Source organism: Schistocerca gregaria, chromosome 8 (assembly GCF_023897955.1).
Source record: "Schistocerca gregaria isolate iqSchGreg1 chromosome 8, iqSchGreg1.2, whole genome shotgun sequence".
Classification (NCBI taxonomy): Eukaryota; Metazoa; Arthropoda; class Insecta; order Orthoptera; family Acrididae; genus Schistocerca; species Schistocerca gregaria.
This window is the reverse complement of record NC_064927.1, coordinates 73886385-73909351: the sequence shown is the minus strand read 5'-3', so window position 1 is coordinate 73909351 and position 22967 is coordinate 73886385. Positions and strand designations below refer to the sequence as shown.

Below are 22967 nucleotides of genomic sequence, written 5' to 3'. Positions count from 1 at the left end.
TTCATAATACCATCAATAAGCCTCAGAGAGAAAGATTATTCTGCATTGTGATTCTTGTATTCTATTCATAATAGTACAATATGTGTTATAAACCAAGAAAAATATATTAATCATTAACTTCACATAGGCCTGAAAAACAACTCTCCCTCTGGTGTGCCTCTCCCTCACAAAGACACCACAATAATAACTGAGCTGACACAGCATGTAAATTTCTTAAGTTTTCATTTTCAATAAACATTTTTTTATTCACTAAAGCAATAGATGCTTAAGCATTGTGATACTGGCTGATTATAGCAATATTTTCTCTGTCTGATTCATTTATGTAAAAAATTTAAATTTCTTTTTTTAATGCATTTAAGCTCATCTGAAATTACTATCTATTATCTTGGGGAACTTTTTCTTCTCCTTCTTCTTCTTCTTCTTCTCCTTCTTCCTCCCCCCCCCCCCCCCCCCCAAAAAAAAAAAACCAGTCTACTGATTGGTTTGATGCGGCTCACCACGAATTCGTTTCCTGTGCTAACCTCTTCATCTCAGAGTAGCACTTGCAACCTACGTCCTCAATTATTTGCTTGACGTATTACAATCTCTGTCTTCCTCTACAGTTTTTGCCCTCTACAGCTCCCTCTAGTACCACGGAAGTCATTCCCTCATGTCTTAGCAGATGTCCTATCACCCTGTTCCTTCTCCTTATCAGTGTTTTCCACATATTCCTTTCCTCTCCGATTCTGCGTAGAACCTCCTCATTCCTTACCTTATCAGTCCACCTAATTTTCAACATTCGTCTATAGCACCACATCTCAAATGCTTCGATTCTCTTCTGTTCCGGTTTACCCACAGTCCATGTTTCACTACTATACAATGCTGTACTCCAGACGTACATCCTCAGAAATTTCTTCCTCAAGTTAAGCCCGGTATTTGATATTAGTAGACTTCTCTTGGCCAGAAATGCCTTTTTTTTTTCCATAGGAGTCTGCTTTTAATGTCCTCCTTGCTCCGTCCGTCACTGGTAATTTTACTGCCTAGGTAGCAGAATTCCTTAACTTCATTGACTTCGTGGCCATCAATCCTGATGTTAAATTTCTCTCTGTTCTCATTTCTACTTATTCTCATTACCTTCGTCTTTCTCCGATTTACTTTCAAACCATACTGTGTACTCATTAGACTGTTCATCCCATTCAGCAGATCATTTAAGTCTTCTTCACTTTCACTCAGGATAGAAATGTCATTAGCGAATCATATCATTGATATCCTTTCACCTTGTATTTTAATTCCACTCCTGAACCTTTCTTTTATTTCCATCATTGCTTCCTCGATGTACAGATTGAAGAGTAGGGGCGAAAGGCTACAGCCTTGTCTTACTCCCTTCGTAATACGAGCACTTCGTTCTTGATCGTCCACTCTTATTATTCCCTCTTGGTTGTTGTACATATTGTATATGACCCGTCTCTCCCTATAGCTTACCCGTACTTTTTTCGGAGTCTCGAACAGCTTGCACCATTTTATATTGTCGAACGCTTTTTCCAGGTCGACAAATCCTATGAACGTGTCTTGATTTTTCTTTAGCCTTTCTTCCATTATTAGCCGTAACGTCAGAATTGCTACTCTCGTGCCTTTACTTTTCCTAAAGCCAAACTGATCATCACCTAGCGCATTATCAATTTTCTTTTCCATTCTTCTGTATATTATTCTTGTAAGCAGCTTCGATGCATGAGCTGTTAAGCTGATTGTGCGATAATTCTCGCACTTGTCAGCTTTTGCCGTCTTCGGAATTGTGTGGATGATGCTTTTCCGAAAGTCAGATGGTATGTCGCCAGACTCATATATTCTACACACCAACTTGAATAGTCGGTTTGTTGCCACTTCCCCTAATGATTTTAGAAATTCTGATGTAATGTTATCTATCCCTTCTGCCTTATTTGACCGTAAGTCCTCCAAAGCTCTTTTAAATTCCGATTCTAATACCAGATCCCCTATCTCCTCTTAATCGACTCCTGTTTCTTCTTCTATCACATTAGACAAATCTTCACCCTCATAGAGGCTTTCAATGTATTCTTTCCACCTGTCTGCTCTCTCCTCTGCATTTAACAGTGGAATTCCCGTTGCGCTCTTAATGTTACCACCTTTGCTTTTAATGTCACCAAAGGTTGTTTTGACTTTCCTGTATGCTGAGCCTGTCCTTCCAATAATCATATCTTTTTTGATGTCTTCACATTTTTCCTGCAGCCATTTCGTCTTAGCTTCCCTGCACTTCCTATTTATTTCATTCCTCAGCGACTTGTATTTCTGTAGTCCTGATTTTCAAGGGATCATGTTTGTACTTCCTCCTTTCATCAATCAACTGAAGTATTTCTTCTGTTACCCATGGTTTCTTCGCAGCTACCTTCTTTGTACCTATGTTTTCCTTCCCAACTTCTGTGATGGCCCTTTTTAGAGATGTCCAATCCTCTTCAGCTGTGCTGCCTACTGCACTATTCCTTATTGCTGTATCTATAGCATTAGAGAACTTCAAACGTATCTCATCATTCCTTAGAACTAGAATATCCCACTTCTTTGCGTATTGATTTTTCCTGACTAATGTCGATAACTTCAGCCTACTCTTCATCACTACTATATTGTGCTCTGAGTCTATATCTGCTCCTGGATACGCCTTACAATCCAGTATCTGATTTCGGAATCTCTGTCTGACCATGATGTAATCTAATTGAAATCTTCCCGTATCTCCCGGCCTTTTCCAAGTATACCTCCTCCTCTATTGATTCTTGAACAGGGTATTCGCTGTTACTAGCTGAAACTTGTTACAGAACTCAGTCTTTCTCCTCTTTCATTCCTTGTCCCAAGCCCGTATTCTCCTGTAACCTTTTCTTCTACTCCTTCCCCTACAACTGCATTCCAGGCGCCCATGACTATTAGATTTTAGTCCCTCTTTACATACTGCATTATCCTTTCAATATCCTCATACACTTTCTCTATCTGTTCATCTTCAGCTTGCGTCGTCGGCATGTATACCTGAACTATCGTTGTCGGTGTTGGTCTGCTGTCGATTCTGATTAGAACAACCCGGTCACTGAACTGTTCACAGTAACACACCGTCTGCCCTACCTTCCTATTCATTATGAATACTACACCTGTTATACGATTTTCTGCTGCTGTTGATATTACCCGATACTCATCTGACCAGAAATCCTTGTCTTCCTTCCACTTCACTTCACTGACCCCTACTATATCTAGATTGAGTCTTTTCATTTCCCTACCACGTTCAAGCTTCTGACATTCCACGCCCCAACTCGTAGAACATTACCCTTTCATTGATTATTCAATCTTTTTCTCATGGTAACCTCCCCCTTGGCAGTCCCCTCCCGGAGATCCGAGTGGGGGACTATTTCGGAATCTTTTGCGAATGGAGAGATCATCATGACACTTTTTCAGTTACAGGCCACATGTCCTGTGGATACACGTTACGTGTCTTTAATGCAGTGGTTTCCATTGCCTTCTGCATCCTCATGTCGTTGATCATTGCTGATTCTTCCGCCTTTAGGGGCAATTTCCCGCCCCTAGGACAAGAGAGTGCCCTGAACCTCTATCCGCTCCTCCACCCTCTTTGCCAAGGCCGTTGGCACAATGAGACTGACTTCTTATGCCAGAAGTCTTCGGCCGCCAATGCTGATTATTTATCAAAATTTAGGCAGTGGCAGGTATCGAACCAAGGACCGAAGACTTTTTGATTATGAATCAAAGACGCTACCCATAGACCACAGGTACTTATCTACAATTAATTCCGTTATATTGAGACAGTAGAAGACAAATACATAGTATAATACAGCATGGAAATTCAAATTCACAAGCGAAAACAACAAATCAAATAATCAATTTTGACATAGAAAATTTTCCACATCTCAAATAGCAGTGACCTCATCTCTCTTTATTTCACTGTACGGTAAAATCTGCCTGCAGCGTTTGTTTTCTTCTTTTCTTCAGTGTCATTCTTTACTTAGCTTAGTTGATAATTATTTTTCTCTGTATGTGATAGCTCAGTTAAATCATTATTCCACGTGGTTCCGTACTTTCATGTTTGTAAAACTCAGCTAAAATTTTACTTTCACTCTTGTCTTAGATTCCTCCATTAACTACTTTCTCCAGCTACAAATACTTAGCAATAACATTTTACATGACTTTGTGAATGTAAATTACCATAATACAAAGTCTCTAGTCCACTGCTTCCTCAACATAGTTCTCCACAATACATCATCATGACTATGATTATCCTCATCATAAAACCATAAGACATTTTCTGTAATTCCCACTTCTCACAAAATAGTCTTATCTTACAGTTCACCAATAAACATAATCAGTAACAATAAACTCGCATCCCAGAAACATTATGACAGTAGCATAAAATTGATTTCCTCATTGCCATGCTACAGATTCCAAATCCAGGTGGTTTCAACTTGTGGTTGTCAGTTTGCTTCGGACAAAGAAGTGCATGCCTAGGTACAATCATGGTTCCACAGGTGGTTACAATCATTTTTCCATGAGGTATTGATGGGTTTCTCTCACAGTGGATAAATGTATCAACAGTTATGCAATTACTTTTGAAATAATACACAGGTTACTTACTTTTGTCCATGTGTCTCATTTTCATTTGACTACCCCTTACACAACCAATGTTCCAAGGTAAACTGTTAACATTAACAATACAGCAAATCATCGAATCGTTTTATAGTTTCACAGCCAGTGACATTCATGGTAGTTCCACAATTTCAGTGTTCCACAGAAACAGAACTAATTATTCATTAAAAACAAAGATTCCAAGACTTACCAAGCGGGAAAGCGCCGGTAGATAGGCACAATAAATAAAACACACATACACACACACAGAATTTCTGCTTTCGCAACCGATGGTTGCTTCTTCAGGAAAGAGGGAAGGAGAGGGAAAGACGAAAGGATGTGGGTATTAAGGGAGAGGGTAAGGAGTCATTCCAATCCCGGGAGCGGAAAGACTTCCCTTAGGGGGAAAAAAGGACAGGTGTACACTTGCGCGCGCACACACACACATCCATCCGCACATACACAGACATAATATGTCTGCTTGTGTCTGTGTGTGTGCGGATGGATATGTGTGTGTGTGTGCGCGCGAGTGTACACCTGCGCACACACACACATCCATCCGCACATACACAGACATAATATGTCTGCTTGTGTCTGTGTGTGTGCGGATGGATATGTGTGTGTGTGTGTGTGCGCGCGAGTGTACACCTGTCCTTTTTTCCCCCTAAGGGAAGTCTTTCCGCTCCCGGGATTGGAATGACTCCTTACCCTCTCCCTTAATACCCACATCCTTTCGTCTTTCCCTCTCCTTCCCTCTTTCCTGAAGAAGCAACCATCGGTTGCGAAAGCTAGAAATTCTGTGTGTGTGTTTGTGTGTTTTATTCTTTGTGCCCATCTACTGGCGCTTAATTTGAACCCAACAATTACGTTTGTTATTGTCTCTGTTGCATTTCGAAATCTTCTCTATCATCTTACTTTCTCTTTTTGTTTGTACAAGTAGTTTCACTTTGTATTCATCTTCCCTTTTTCCGTAATCTACCATACATTTTATCCTGCTTAATTATACTCAATAATACGTAATTTACTTCCAAACCATAACCTAAAAATTTTTAACGCTTTCAACATAACCGCTGCTATAACATCCACTGTTCCAAGTTTACAAACATTTCATGTAAACTCGTGAATACTATTTCACAGCTTCAGTTCCTTTCACCCATTAAACAACCATCTCAGTTATTTCCAACAACTTTCGTTTTATTTCCTTTCCGGTTTTTCCCACATAACCGATCATTTTTTAGCAGCTTCCCACAGGTCTAAACGTTATTATTTCTTCATCAGACAATTGTTAGCCTCATTCTCATAACCTGCCAGTACACAACCAGTCCTTTGAATACATTTACACACATATTTTTCGAGATTTTATTCAAAAAAAATTTTCGAATTTTATTTTTTCGGAAAAATTTTTCGAAACTTTTTTAATTTTTTTTTTCCGAGAAACTTTTTTCGAACTTTTCTTGAATTCCCCCCCCCCCCCCCATATAACGTGATCTGGAGACAACATAACTACCTAACCTTTGCACCCATTGTTGTTCACCAACGTAAGTTCAGCACAGGATCGACATAGCTCATCTCAAACCAACACTTTTTCGACTTATCTCTCCCCATATAAATTTCTATTTACTTTCACTTTAACCTCATATTACCCTTTCCACCTTCTAATACCATGTCAACCTCACAACATCCCTACAACGACCCCATTAAATTTTATTTACATTCCCTCCGCAAACATGCCTTCACCCTAGCCAGATTACGCTCCCATATTTTATTTACTCAGGCTTGTCTGACATTTGGCATTACCCCCAAAGGCCTCGCACTTAAAGTTCCCATCTCTGGCTGCAATCCTTCTTTCCATCAGTCCTTATACCAGTTCCAAACAGCACAATCCATAGCCCTCACCCGCCTAATCCTTCACCTACACATCGACTCGGCCAATGAACACACCCGTCAACTCCTATCCCAAATCAAAGTCCTCAATCTTTCCTCTCCCACATCCACACCGGCTGTACATAGCATCCTCCTACAGGGCAGCCGCAAATTAGAACAGCATGCCACCCTCCACCTCAAAAAACTATCCAATCTCCTGGTTTCCCACCTCCGGAAAGGCAACTCACTCACCCTCCACAACCTTTCCAACAAACCTCAACCTCCTCTCATTGCACACAGACCCAGTCTCTCCCATATACTCAATCTCCCACTTCCAGCTCCACTCCCCCCAACACCTCAAAATTCTAGTCAACACAATCTGGAACCACAACACCCCAATCCAGTAGTTAACCTTTCCTCCAAACCCCTCACGCAATCCGAAACCTCTGTCCTATCCAAAGGCCTCACCTTCAGCCCCACTCCCGGGTTGAACCAAACTGCCCTTGTCAATGATTTAGACTCGTAGTCTCTGCTGGAAATATCACTTTGCCACGAAGAAAAATAATCCTGATCCCACTCCTAATGATCCAACTCCCCAAGACACTATCCAAATTGAACTCTGCCTGGAACAGTTCCGTCCTCCATCACAGCGGGACCCAACTCCTCTTCCTCAAAATCACCCTCTCCAAACCTTCCAGCAATTTCTCACTTCCAGCCTTGCCTCTCAATCTTTCCTGAAAAACCTTAATCCTACTCCCAACGTCACCACAGCCGAAGCCCAGGCTATCCGTGATCTGAAAGCTGATCGATCCATCATTCTTCCGGCTGACAAGGGTTCCACGACCGTGGTACTTGATCGTCGGGAGTATGTGGCTGAGGGACTGCGTCAGCTTTCAGACGACTCTACATACAAAGTTTGCCAAGGTAATCCCATTCCTGATGTCCAGGCGGAGCTTCAAGGAATCCTCAGAACCTTAGGCCCCCTACAAAACCTTTCACCTGACGCCATCAAAGTCCTGACCCACCGACACCTCGCACTCCTACCTTCTACCTACTTCCTAAAATTCACAAACCCAAACATCCTGGCCGCCCCATTGTAGCTGGTTACCAAGCCCCCACAGAACGTATCTCTGCCTACGTAGATCAACACCTTCAGCCCATTACATGCAGTCTCCCATTCTTCATCAAAGACACCAACCACTTTCTCAAACGCCTGGAATCCGTACCCAGTCTGTTACCCCCGGAAACCATCCTTGTAACCATTGATGCCACTGCCCTATACACAAATATCCCGCACGTCCAGGGCCTCGCTGCAATGGAGCACTTCCTTTCACACCGATCACCTGCCACCCTACCTAAAACCTCTTTCCTCGTCCTGACCCACAACTTCTTCACTTTTGAAGGCCAGACGTACCAACAATTAAAGGGAACAGCCATGGGTACCAGGATGGCCCCCTATTTATGGGTCGCTTAGAGGAAGCCTTCTTGGTTACCCAAGCCTGCCAACCCAAAGTTTGGTACAGATTTATTGATGACATCTTCGTGATCTGGACTCACAGTGAAGAACAACTCCAGAATTTCCTCTCCAACCTCCTTTGGTTCCATCAGATTCACCTGGTCCTACTCCAAATCCCATGCCACTTTCCTTGACGTTGACCTCCATCTGTCCATTGGCCAGCTTCACACATCCGTCCACATCAAACCCACCAACAAGCAACAGTACCTCCATTATGACAGCTGCCACCCATTCCATGTCAAACGGTCCTTTCCCTACAGCCTAGGCCTTCGTGGCAAACGAATCTACTCCAGTCATGAATCCCTCGACCATTACACCAACAACCTGAAAACAGCTTTCGCATCCCGCAACTACCCTCCCGACCTGGTACAGAAGCAGATAACCAGAGCCACTTCCTCATCCCCTCAAACCCAGAACCTCTCACAGAAGAACCCCAAAAGTGCCCCACTTGTGACAGGTTACTTCCCGGGACTGGATCAGACTCTGGATGTGGCTCTCCAGCAGGGATACGACTTCCTAAAATCCTGCCCTGAAATGAGATCCATCCTTCATGAAATCCTCCCCACACCACCAAGAGTGTCTTTCTGCCATCCACCTAACCTTCGTAACCTCTTGGTTCATCCCTATGAAATCCCCAAACCACCTTCCCTACCCTCTGGCTCCTACCCTTGCAACCGCCCCCGGTGTAAAACCTGTCCTATGCACCCTCCCACCACCACCTACTCCAGTCCTGTAACCCGGAAGGTGTACACGATCAAAGGGAGAGCCACGTGTGAAAGCACCCACGTGATTTACCAACTGACCTGCCTACACTGTGACGCTTTCTATGTGGGAATGACAAGCAACAAACTGTCCATTCGCATGAATGGACACAGGCAGACAGTGTTTGTTGGTAATGAGGATCACCCTGTGGCTAAACATACCTTGGTGCACGGCCAGCACATCTTGGCACAGTGTTACACCGTCCGAGTTATCTGGATACTTCCCACCAACGCCAACCTATCCGAACTCCGGAGATGGGAACTCGCCCTTCAGTATATCCTCTCTTCTCGATATCCGCCAGGCCTCAACCTCCGCTAATTTCAAATTGCCGACGCACATACCTCACCTGTCTTTCAACAACTTCTTTGCCTCTGTACTTCCGCCTCGACTGACATCTCTGCCCATACTCTTTGCCTTTAAATATGTCTGCTTGTGTCTGTGTATGTGCGGATGGATATGTGTGTGTGTGTGCGCGAGTGTACACCTGTCCTTTTTTCCCCCTAAAGGAAGTCTTTCCGCTCCCGGGATTGGAATGACTCCTTACCCTCTCCCTTAAAACCCACATCCTTTCGTCTTTCCCTCTCCTTCCCTCTTTCCTGAAGAAGCAACCATCGGTTGCGAAAGCTAGTAATTCTGTGGGTGTGTGTTTGTGTGTTTTGTTCATTGTGCCTGTCTGCCGGCTGTTTCCCGCTTGGTAAGTCTTGGAATCTTTGTTTATAATATATATATATAATTCTCTATTATTCTTCTCTCAAACAGCATGTGGGAAAAACCACCACCTACACATTTCTGTACGAGCTCTGATATTCCTTATTTTGTTATGACAATCATTTCTCCCTGTGTAGGTCAATGTTAACAAAATATTTTAGTTGGAGGGTGGTGGTTGATATGTCATGAGAAGATCCCACTGTGAAGAAAAATGCCTTTGTTTTAATGGTTTCCACTGCACATCTTGTACCATGTCCATGACTCTTTTCCTCGGTTTCTCAATAATACAAAATGTGCTGCCCTTCTGTGAACTTTCTCAATGTACTCCATTAATCCTCCCCGGTAAGGATCCCACACTGTGCAGCAGTGCACAGTCTTCCGGCTCTTTAGTAAATCTGTTCTGCCAAGAAAACACATTATTTGGTTCATCTTCCCACAACATTTTCTATGTGTTCTTCTCAATATAAGCTGTTCATAATTGCAATTCCTAGGTATTTAGTTGAATTTATGGCCTGTAGATTTGATTGATTTATCGTGTTATGGAAATTCAACAGATTCCTTTTAGCACTCATATGGATGATGCCACATTTTTCCTTATTTAGGGTCAGTTGCCAATTTTTACATCATACAGACATATTTTCTAAATCATTTTGCAATTTATTTTGATCCTCTGATTTTACTACACAGTAAAGAACACCATCATCTGCAAACAGCGTAAGATAGCTGCACAAATTGTCTCCTATATCATTCCTCTGATAAGAATCAGCAGAGGACCTGTGCCACTAGTTTGGAGAATGTCAGAAATCACTTCCATTTTACTTCATGACTTTCCATCAGTTACTACCTAACTGTGACCTCTGTGATAGGAAATCATGAATTCAATCACATAACTCAGCTGATATTTCGTAAGCACATTATTTGATTGCGAGCCGCTTATGTGGTACAGTGTCAAAGATCTTCTGGAAAACTAGAAATATGGAATTGATTTAAAAGCTCTTGTTGATAGCATTCAGCACCTCATTTGAGTAAAGTGTTAGTTGGGTTTCAGAAGGACGATGTTTTCCAAATCCATGTTGACTGTGTCAATAGATGGGTGTCATTAAGGTAATTCATAATGTTTGAACACAACAGATCTTCCAAACTCGTGCTACATATTGATGTTAATGATATGGGCCTTTAATTTAGTGGATTACTCATATTGCCTTTCTCGAATATTCGTGTTATCTGTGCAACTTTCCAGTCTGTGGGTACAGATCTTTCATAGAAAAAGGGGTTGTATATGATTGTTAAGTATGGAGCTATTATACGGTCTGGATCAGATGACTTGCTTTTATTGAGTGATTTAAGTTGCTTCACCACTCCAAGGATATCTACTTCTAAGTTACTCATGTTGGCAGCTATTCATGATCCGAATTCTGGAATATTTCTGTGAAGCAGTTTTGGAAATCTGTGTTTAGTAACTCCACTTTAGCAGTACCGTCATTGATAGTATTCCCATTGCTTTTGCCCAGAGAAGCCACTTATTGTGGCTTGCCACTAGTATATTTAGCATACAATCAGAATCGCTTTGGATTTTCACCCAGGTTTTGAAACAAAATTTTGTTGTGGAAACTATTACACACATTTCACATTGCAGTCCATGCTAAATGTCAAGCTTCTGTATAAGATCACCAATCTTGGGAATTTTACTTTTGTTTGAAGTTGACCTGCATTTTTTGTTGTTTCTGCAACAGTATTCTGATCTGTTTCGTGTACTGTGGGGGATCAGCTGCATCCTTTGTTAATTTATTTGGTATAAATCTCTCCATTGCTGTCAATGCTATTCCTTTGAATTCAAGCCACATCTGGTCTTCCCTTACATTGTTAATTTGGAAGGAGTGGAGAATCTTCCAGGAAGGTGACAAGCAAATTATATTTGCTTTTCTGAATAGATATATTTTTGTTTACTTTCTGTAGATTTGAGAGGTAAGGTATTTACCTTAATTGTATGAATCAGGTAAATGTTTGAAATTAGATTCAAGTTTTCCTTGAATCTTGTGTCACCTGACTTGGAAGGTCAGTAAAGGGATACAATTATTATTTTATTCCCATTGCCATGCTAACCCAAAAGAACTATCTACTTCAGTTTCAGTACAAGATAAACTAGTTCTAACAGCAATAAACCCACTACCACCAACAATATTTAACCTATCCTTCGTGAACATTTGAATTTATCTCTGGCTTTAGCCAGGTTTCAGATTTGAGCATCTGCACTTTCTATTAGTGCTAGGAGCTCTGGTACTTTCCAACACAGCTACAATGATTTACAACTGTTATACAGATGGTTGCTAGAGGTATGTTCTTCCTGTCTTCAACATGAACCCTTTCAGACTGAATTCCTTTTTGTGTTTCCTCGATACCCTCTAACCTAAAAAACTGCCCAGTCTGTGCCACACAGGTCCTGCAGTCCGTGTAGCCACCTCCTACTTGTAATGGTCTCCTGACCTATTTAACAGAACTCAAAACTCCATCACCCTATGTATGGCGCAAGTTGGGAAATCTGCAGCCTACAGAGTCGCAGAATTGTCTGAGCCTCTGATTCAGACGCTCCACTTGGTAAGTGGTGAGCTCTGCTTTCATATTGCAAGCGTGACTGGAAGCCTTCATCACTTCAGATAACCACTCAAAACCAGAGAGAATTTCTTCCAATCCAAAGCGACACACAATTGGTACCAACCTGCAGTTGGCTGCACCCTGCGGTCTTCATGGCATCCGGAAGAATCCGTTCCACTTGTGGAATGACTCCACTCAGTATGCACATGGAGTGAACACTGGCTTCCTTCCCCTCCTTGACAGACATATCCCTAAGGGATCCCATAATACACCTAATACCATAGCTCCCAACTACCAATAATCCCACTCTCTGTGAGTGTCCAGATCTTGCAGGCTGAGAGGCTTTCTCTTGAAACAGGACAAGTGACTGCATCTGACTGAGTGAAATTGTCAGCTGTGGATAGCACCTGGAAGCTGTTTGTCAGACTAACTAAGAAGGCCTTCTATTCGGCACTCTGGGAAGTCTTTCATTGCCTTCCACGCCTTGAGGTTATCTCCTGCTCAAGCACGGGTGAGAGATCAACCTCATTGTGAACAGTAACTGAACTGGCCACCAGTGCAGACCAATTGGCAGACTCATGGGTCATGTGGATGTCTGTTGGATTGCCACAGCCAGTCCACAAGTGATACTCATCCACTGCAGCCTCAGGTTAGGCCTGGAGCTGAGAGTGAAGTGTCACCAACTCAACTCGCATTCGCACACAGTAGTCACAGTCCCTATCACTACTAAAGATGGTCGAAAATTACGCTACACCAACAGACAAATGACTATAGATATCCGCTGTAGGAACTGATGAAAACACAAGAACTGTATCTAGTAAATTAGATTAACACACAGAGATTCAAAAACTAAATTACCAAAGGACACAGGTGAGATTAAATAATTCGCTCGAGTTTAGGAACTTGTAAAATGTCACAAAACTAGTTCCTTTTCACCACAACCGAAAAAGCGAGAACCGTGTCTAGTAAATATTCAGTTTTCTCTCATACTCTTTGATAAAATACTGGTTGCCAGTTCAGCTCCAGCAGTTGCGCTGTTGCGTACTGTGCTGCTTGGACAGGCAGAGAACTGAGAAGGCATGCTTGTGCTGTGGCAGTCACAAAAAGAAAATTGTCATTGTCATTGTTTTGTTATAATAACACTTGCAAAATTTGTCATGTTTTTGTGTCTCAACATGATCGAAACAGGCAAACGGAGGAGAGTTGACACACCAAAGGGGCCACTGGTCGGGCATCTCAGTGACGGAAGTCAACTGTGCTCCTGTCCTATTGTGTGTATCCACTGCAGTGCCAAAGAACCATTGAAGCCATATGAGGAGATGGTTAGCTGCTGTGAACTCAAATTTGATGTAGAGTCTCTTAATTCAGATGACACGATCAAGTTGCAGACAGCAACTGTGGCCGACTTCCTTTGAGAATTGCCTCGGATTTGCAGTGAGAAAGCAATCTGGGAAAGACTACTATGTGACAGCTTCGGGGAGGTAGTGATCGATCTGCACGACTGAGTGAATAAGTAGAGGCCGCCACTGATCATCATCGCTATGCAAATGGTGAATGTCTGTGGCAGAATTTCGGAGTTGAGGTAGCTCCTGGGTTACCCTGTGAAGGTGGAAACTCTCCCACACAACCCAGACACTAAGCCCCCAGGATTCAGGTGTCTAGGAAAAGCAGCAGAGTCCTGCGGCATGTCGAAGACTCGCCCCAGGTGCTGTCTTGCAGGGATTCCAAGATGCACGTGCAGAGCTCCCCCACTATTTGACCACCAGCGGGAACGGGGCAGCCGCAGTTCACTATGTGGCCTGACTAGGATGTCACAAGAGGAGAAGCTGCAGTTATCATAAAGCCACTACTGTGCAGAGAGTATGCGGCAGTGGGTACTGTCACAGCAGCACAAGGTGCTGCTGCTTCGATTTGGACTGACTACTTTGACAAAGAGGTGGCAGTGACTCTAGTATGGAGCTCCACGACATCCATTACTGACTTAACCTACCCTTTCACAGTCTGTGCCTTTATTACCCATCCTGCCTGTTGCAGATGCTTTTTTTCCCCATTGCATTTGCTGTGGCCCTTTTTCTCCCTCTGCCCTTTACTTGCTACTTCTTAAAACATTTCTCTCCATCAGTATATCTCGGTGGTACCATACAGTGGATTCTCATATCCAGAAGTACAGAAGAATATCCTATCTGAAGATGAGCCTGAGGAGGCTCAAAAACTGGTTAATGAAAATAAACAAATATTTCAAAAGTGACTGGTTGCAGTTATCTATATCATATCCGAGGTTATCAGCCAGGACAGTGTTGACACATGCACTTTTGTGTGTTCATGTGCACAAACATGTGTAATTAGAATACTCTTTCTGTCTGGTATCTCCTCCTTAGTTGCCCCATCTGGATATCTGAATGGTTTCACTGTTTTACCGAGGAGAAAGCCATTTTGATATTTTTAACAGATAACTGAATGCAGTAGGGACAGATAATATAACTACTTCTTGTTGCCTTCCACATCACAGTACTGCATATTTGTTACAGCAGGCCACAATTTCTGTACCATTAGTCCTGATTTCTACCAACTGTGATTTCTGGAAATATTACTGACTTCCTTGAGGATGGAATTTCACTGTACTCCAATCCAACACAGGGGGCTACTGGTTCTAGTTCTGCACTGCAATTTGTGTCGATCTCCTGCTTCCACTTGGATCAGACACAGTTGCAGCCTTCACTGTAACTCTGGCAAGAACTCGTTGCATTGTTTTAGCAGGTGGTCCAAGGATTTCTTAAGGTGTTCTTCCTCCGTCACTTCCCCTTTACTCGAGTCCCCATTAAAGATGGTGGAATTTGATAAAGAGTTGCAGAATGGATATTGAGGATGGTCATTTTATCATGGATAAGCTTGCTACATCCTGTTGTATGTTTTGTATGGTTCTGTGGAATAATTCCTATTATCATTATATGCCCTAAGTGCTCTGCACCTAAATTCAATATTTACTTACTTTTAATGACTATTAATGTGCAGTTTTTTTTGCGTTTTTGCTCAGTAACATCAAAATACTCACAGTGCAAATTGTTTATATATTTTTAACTTTCTACAGGCTTATGGAATAGACCCATATATGCAACGTGGCCTTGAAATTTATGCAGGGCTGTTAGCCAAGGAACGGAAGTTCAAAGAACTTGAAAAAATAATATCACCAAATATAAATATATCTGAATATGGCCCAGAACACTGGATAGCAATGGCATACTACTTTTATGCTTCACGGAAGAATTCGAAGGCCATATATTTTGCTCACAAAGTAAGAGGACCTTTTGCAATAGAAGATGAATGCAGGTTGCGCATATCTGGCAATAGTCACCAGTATTTGGTTTATATGGTATTTAATATTTTCTCCAAAATTTTTTACAGGCGTGCACTCAGAACCCACGTAATGTCCAAGCACTTATTTTGAAAGGTGCTATACTTATGGATCTTAAGAAATACACGGAAGCAATTGTACATTTTAGAGAGGCAATGCAGTTGAGTCCTTATCGGTATGAACCGCATCGAGGACTCGTTGATTGCTATGTACTTATGCACAGATTGCGAGAGGCTTTAACAATGGCAAGCAGTGCATGCAAGCAGCTTGGTCAAACACCGAGAGCTTTGACAGTAAGTAGATAACAGATGTTCTGCATTCTGAATTTTTCATAAACAAGTCATCTTGTTCAGCAAGACATCCCAGTGAATCTAGGCTCAAACTTAGAAAGTGCTTGCCTTTTACTTTGCTGTAAATTTTCATTTCCATGTAATGGGGTGTCTGTGCATGTAAGTTTAAACAAAGAGCAGGAAGCACAAAATTATCTTTATTTCTCTTATTACATACCTTGTCGAAACAATTTTCCTTGAATAACTTTAAACTGCTATGTAAATTGTTGGAAATGTCATAGATATATAAGGAGAGAATTGTTAATGGTTTCAAAATTTCCAAGGAGCAGCATGATTTCCTTGGAATTACAGCACATATTTCTAATGATTCTTTTTTGCACTGCAAAAAGTATCCATTAAATCTTATTTGATTGATATTTGTAGCACATTGTCCGCTGCCATATATATGCCGTAATTTGTTCACCACTTTCTCTGTAAAAGTATCCCTCAGATTGTGTATTGACTGCTGCTCATTTTTAAATACCACCTTTCTGCAATTTTTCATCTTTTTTGTTGCACTGTAAGTAGGAAATCAAAATGAATGAAAGAAACAAGAGCCGTACAGCATTTAATATCTGTTAAATCTAGAATTAATGTAAACACATGTGCAAGCACATCAGTAAATGTTCTATCCACAGCAAACAGAACACTGAAACTTCAGTTAAGTGTACCATTTTCTATAGATATTACTCAACGATATGAACAGTTAATTCATCTAGAAATGTGAGTTTTCTATCATGTACATGTTTCCCACTATACATCTCGTAAATGAAGCTATCAGTAGTCTGAAGATTGAACACCACTGTGCTTGACTAAGTGTAGTCTTGTTGGAAGTGGTATAGCATTGCCTTTCTCTGACCACTGAAATGACCTACCCAGACAGTTATAGGAGACCCCACTGTATAACGTGGACTCCTAACCACACTGCACCTTCACATTTTTCGTGTCCCCAAACATTGCCAGAAAGTGACTGAGTGACTGAGTCCAAGATATAGTATTAGGGGTGACCTGGATAAAATAGGAACAGAAACTGGGCACACGAATGTGGGGTTTGTGGATGTCTTTCAGCGCCATGATTAGCCCTGGGTAAACACTGCTGTAAGGCTGAAGGGGATGCTCCAGACTCCGGCAAAGTCTCACACGAGTGTTGTTCCAGTTGATGGTGTTGATAGGTGTGGTTACACTACACATGACCTGCACCGTAATAGGAAGGGGAAAGGTAAGTTAGCTTCTCTATTAGCAGATGCTGTAAGGGGGACCACAGTCACACAAGGGGTAATCCCTGTGGTTATTGGGACAAGGCAGACAGGTTTTTTTAGGTTAAAGCCAAATTCCAGACAGGCAACAACCAAGGAAAATAGAAGAAAAGAAACTCCGTGCAGAGCAAATAGGGATAAAGCTAAGGGTGGTATCAACTTACTTCACCAAAATATCAGGGGAATAAAAAATAAACTAGATGAACTGATAACGTGTTTAGATTATCTCAAAAATAAGAATGGGATTGATATACCTTGTTTGTCTGAGCACCCTGTGGGGATGGAAAATGTCAGTATAAATTGGTGTAATTTAGTACCTTACACTTGTAGATCCAGCATGGATAAAGGAGTAGTTTCCATTTTCATAAAACAAGGGTGGCGTTCTACGGATCGGAGCGTGGAATGTCAGATCCCTTAATCTGGCAGGTAGGTTAGAAAATTTAAAAAGGGAAATGGATAGGTTAAAGTTAGATATAGTGGGAATTAGTGAAGTTCGGTGGCAGGAGGAACAAGACTTTTGGTCAGGTGACTACAGGGTTATAAACACAAAATCAAATAGGGGCAATGCAGGAGTAGGTTTAATAATGAATAGGAAAATAGGAATGCGGGTAAGCTACTACAAACAGCATAGTGAACGCATTATTGTGGCCAAGATAGATACGAAGCCCACACCTACTACAGTAGTACAAGTTTATATGCCAAGTAGCTCTGCAGATGACGAAGAAATTGAAGAAATGTACGATGAAATAAAAGAAGTTATTCAGATAGTGAAGGGAGATGAAAATTTAATAGTAATGGTTGACTGGAATTCGAGTGTAGGAAAAGGGAGAGAAGGAAACATAGTAGGTGAATATGGATTGGGGCTAAGAAATGAAAGAGGATGCTGCCTAATAGAATTTTGCACAGAGCACAACTTAATCATAGGTAACACTTGGTTTAAGAATCATGAAAGAAGGTTGTGTACGTGGAAGAACCCTGGAGATACTAAAAGCTATCAGATAGATTATATAATGGTAAGGCAGAGATTTAGGAACCAGGTTTTAAGTTGTAAGACATTTCCAGGGGCAGATGTGGACTCTGACCACAATCTATTGGTTATGACCTGTAGATTAAAACTGAAGAAACTGCAAAAATGTGGGAAATTAAGGAGATGGGACCTGGATAAACTGAAAGAACCAGAGGTTGTACAGAGTTTCAGAGAGAGCATAAGGGAACAATTGACAGGAATAGGGGAAAGAAATACAGTAGAAGAAGAATGGGTAGCTCTGAGGGATGTAGTAGTGAAGGCAGCAGAGGATAAAGTAGGTAAAAAGACGAGGGCTGCTAGAAATCCTTGGGTAACAGAAGAAATATTGAATTTAATTGATGAAAGGAGAAAATATAAAAATGCAATAAATGAAGCAGGCAAAAAGGAATACAAACATCTAAAAAATGAGATAGACAGGAAGTGCAAAATGGCTAAACAGGGATGGCTAGACGACAAATGTAAGGATGTAGAAGCTTATCTCACTAGGGGTAAGATAGATACTGCCTACAGGAAAATTAAAGAGACCTTTGGAGAGAAGAGAACCACGTGTATGAATATCAAGAGCTCAGATGGCAACCCAGTTCTAAGCAAAGAAGGGAAGGCAGAAAGGTGGAAGGAGTATATAGAGAGTCTATACAAGGGCGATGTACTTGAGGACAATATTATGGAAATGGAAGAGGATGTAGATGAAGATGAAATGGGAGGTAAGATATTGCGTGAAGAGTTTGACAGAGCACTGAAAGACCTGAATCGAAACAAGGCCCACGGAGTAGACAACATTCCATTAGAACTACTGACGGCCTTGGGAGAGCCAGTCATGACAAAACTCTACCAACTGGTGAGCAATATGTATGAGACAGGCAAAATACCCTCAGACTTCAAGAAGAATATAATAATTCCAATCCCAAAGAAAGCAGGTGCTGACAGATGTGAAAATTACCAAACTATCAGTTTAATAAGTCACAGCTGCAAAATACTAACGCGAATTCTTTACAGACGAATGGAAAAACTGGTAGATGCGGACCTCGGGGAGGATCAGTTTGGATTCCGTCGAAATGTTGGAACACGTGAGGCAATACTGACCTTACGACTTATCTTAGAAGAAAGATTAAGAAAAGGCAAACCTACATTTCTAGCATTTGTAGACTTAGAGAAAGCTTTTGACAATGTCAACTGGAATACTCTCTTTCAAATTCTAAAGGTGGCAGGGGTAAAATACAGGGAGCGAAAGGCTATTTACAATTTGTACAGAAACCAGATGGCAGTAATAAGAGACGAGGGACATGAAAGGGAAGCAGTGGTTGGGAAGGGAGTGAGTCAGGGTTGTAGCCCCTCCCCGATGTTATTCAATCTGTATATTGAGCAAGCAGTAAAGGAAACAAAAGAAAAATTTGGAGTAGGTATTAAAATTCATGGAAAAGAAGTAAAAACTTTGAGGTTTGCCGATGACATTGTAATTCTGTCAGAGACGGCAAAGGACTTGGAAGAGCAGTTGAACGGAATGGACAGTGTCTTGAAAGGAGGATATAAGATGAACATCAACAAAAGCAAAACGAGGATAATGGAATGTAGTCAAATTAAATCAGGCGATGCTGAGGGAACTAGATTAGGAAATGAGACACTTAAAGTAGTAAAGGAGTTTTGCTATTTAGGAAGTAAAATAACTGATGATGTTCGAAGTTGAGAGGATATAAAATGTAGACTGGCAATGGCAAGGAAAGCGTTTCTGAAGAAGAGAAATTTGTTAACATCGAATATAGATTTATGTATCAGGAAGTTGTTTCTGAAAGTATTTGCTTGGAGTGTAGCTATGTATGGAAGTGAAACATGGACGATAACTAGTTTGGACAAGAAGAGAATAGAAGCTTTCGAAATGTGGTGCTACAGAAGAATACTGAAGATAAGGTGGATAGATCACATAACTAATGAGGAGGTATTGAGTAGGATTGGGGAGAAGAGAAGTTTGTGGCACAACTTGACTAGAAGAAGGGATCGGTTGGTAGGACATGTTTTGAGGCATCAAGGGATCACAAATTTAGCATTGAAGGGCAGCGTGGAGGGTAAAAATCGTAGAGGGAGACCGAGAGATGAGTACACTAAGCAGATTCAGAAGGATGTAGGTTGCAGTAGGTTCTGGGAGATGAAGCAGCTTGCACAGGATAGAGTAGCATGGAGAGCTGCATCAAACCAGTCTCAGGACTGAAGACGACAACAACAACAACAAGGGTGTAAATACAGAACTGTTGAAGTAAGCAAATTTTGTGTTGATCAGCATTTTGAGGTTTGTGCAGGTGAACTTCAGCTAGATAATGTTGTGTTGATATTAGCAACAATGGTACAGGTCTCCACTAGGAGATTGGGAGCTATTCATAAAAAAGTTTGACTCCCTATTAAGCTGTGTGTCAGACAAAAAGAAGTAGTTATTAATCTGTGGCAATTTCATTGTTAACTTACTAAGCAATTCTGATAGGAAAAGTGAACTAAAAGTGTTGTTAATAACATATAACTTTGAATCAGTGATCAATTTCCCTACCCGTATACCTCAGGACAGTAGTACTCTTGTAGATAATGGATTTGTACAGCAAGAAGATGTAGAACAAACACGTGCTTTCCCTGTGGCAAGTGGATTATCTGTCCATGATGCACAACTGATTAACTTACAAAACCTAACAGGGTGTACACTTCAGAAACCATTAAGTGTGAGGATGCTCAACCCAGTATCTATAGATCACTTCAGAGAAAGTTCAGAAAATGTAAACTGGGAAGATGTATGTAATGACCCAAATGCTAATTATAAATGCAGCACATTTCTTGATAAATTTATATCCCTTTTTGAACATTGTTTTCCAAAGGAAAGTACTAAATGTAACTCCACAAACTTTTCAAAGAAACCTTTGATTACTACAGGTATTAAAGTGTCTTAAGAAAGAAAAAGAATACTGTATGAGATAGCACGAACTAGTAAAGATCCAGAAGTAGTTTTACACTATAAAAATTATTGTAACATACTGAGAAAACTTGTAAGGAAATCGAGAAATATGTATGTTAGAGAAGAAATTAACAACTCCAGCAATAAAATCAAATCAATATGGAATGTTGTTAGAAGGGAAACAGGAAAAGTAACCACTGGGGTAGGTAGTATTACTGTTAAAGAGAATGAGACCACCTTAACCAACAGTACACAGGTAGCCAATGTATTTAACAATCACTTCTTAAGTGTAGCAGAAAAAATTGGTGAAAATAGTTTGAAAGAAAAAGCCAGGCAGTACATGGAAGAGTCAGTTTTGAAAAATTTTTGTCAGATTAAGTTTCATCCAACAAACTCTTGTGAAATAAGGAAAATTAATAAATCTTTAAAAAAGAAATGTTCTGTTAGAGTAGGTGACATCTCTAACAAGTTATTAAAACAACGTGGAGCAATTACAGCTGATATTTTGAGTCACATATGTAATGCATCACTGACTCAGGGTATTTTTTCAGACAGGTTAAAATATGCTATTGTCAAGCCTCTCTACAAAAAGGGGGAAACCACAGATGTCAATAATTACCAGCCAGTATCATTGCTTACAGCATTTTCAAAAATCTTTGACAAAGCAATGTACTCAAGAGTGGTTAGCCATCTCAACACTAATGGGATACTTAGTAAATCACAGTTAGGATTTCTAAAATGTTGTTCCACTGAGACAGCAATATACAATTTCACTGTCCACATAATAGTCTTTAAATAGTAAAATGTCACCAGTAGGAATATTCTGTGACTTATCCAAAGCATTTGATTGTGTTAACCATGACATTATGTTAGAGAAATTACAATACTATGGTATAAATGGAATGGCATATGAGTGGTTTATGTCATATCTACAGATCAGGAAGCAAAAATCTCTTTATATGCTTCCAGTGATTCAAAGGAGTTTGCCACTTCATCTAACTGGGGTGAAATTACATTATGTGTTCCACAAGGTTCGATCGTGGGTCCCCTTCTGTTCTTGATATATGTGAATGACCTCCCTTCTTATGTGAAACAAGTTGCTGAACTGACACTGTTTGCTGGTGATACAAGCATAATTATTAAACCAGTAACAGAAAGTCCGTTAGAAAATGATATATATATTAAAAACAAAGATTCCAAGACTTACCAAGCGGGAAAGCGCCAGTAGATAGGCACAATAAATAAAACACACAAACACACACACAGAATTTGAGCTTTCGCAACCGGCGGCTGCTTCGTCAGAAACAAAGATTCCAAGACTTACCAAGCGGGAAAGCGCCGGCAGACAAGCACATGAACAAAACACACAAACACACACACAGAATTACTAGCTTTCGCAACCGATGGTTGCTTCTTCAGGAAGGAGAGGTCTGCTTGTGTCTGTGTATGTACGGATGGATGGATGTGTGTGTGTGTGTGTGTGTGTGTGTGTGTGTGTGTGTGTGTGTGTGTGTGTGCGCGTGTGCGCGTGCGCACACCTGTCCTTTTTTTTCCCCCCTAAGGGAAGTCTTTCCGCTCCTGGGATTGGAATGACTACTTACCCCCTCCTTTAAAACCCACATCCTTTCGTCTTTCCCTCTCCTTCCTGAAGAAGCAACCATAGGTTGCGAAAGCTAGTAATTCTGTGTGTGTGTGTTTGTGTGTTTTGTTCTTGTGCCTGTCTGCCGGCGTTTTCCCGCTTGGTAAGTCTTGGAATCTTTGTTTTTAATATATTTTTCCCCATGTGGAAGTTTCTTTCTATATATATATATATATATATATATATATATATATATATATATATATATATATATTTGGGAAAAATATATTAAAAATAAAGATTCCAAGACTTACCAAGCGGGAAAGTGCCGGAAGACAGGCACATGAACAAAACACACAAACACACACACAGAATTACGAGCTTTCGCAACTGGCAGTTGCTTCGTCAGGAAGGAAGGAAGGAGAGGGAAAAATGAAAGGGTGTGGGTT

The 22967-nt window shown here is 41.0% G+C and overlaps 1 protein-coding gene across 1 annotated transcript in view; it reads left to right on the top strand.

Annotated features, from left to right (window-relative positions):
* Nucleotides 1-22967, top strand: part of LOC126284151 (anaphase-promoting complex subunit 7) — a 158991-nt gene that overhangs the window by 92321 nt on the left and 43703 nt on the right. Inside the window, exons 6-7 of the mRNA XM_049982871.1 lie at nucleotides 15135-15338; nucleotides 15449-15691. Of these exons, the coding sequence (XP_049838828.1) occupies nucleotides 15135-15338; nucleotides 15449-15691 (447 nt within the window). The remainder of the gene's footprint in view (nucleotides 1-15134; nucleotides 15339-15448; nucleotides 15692-22967) is intronic.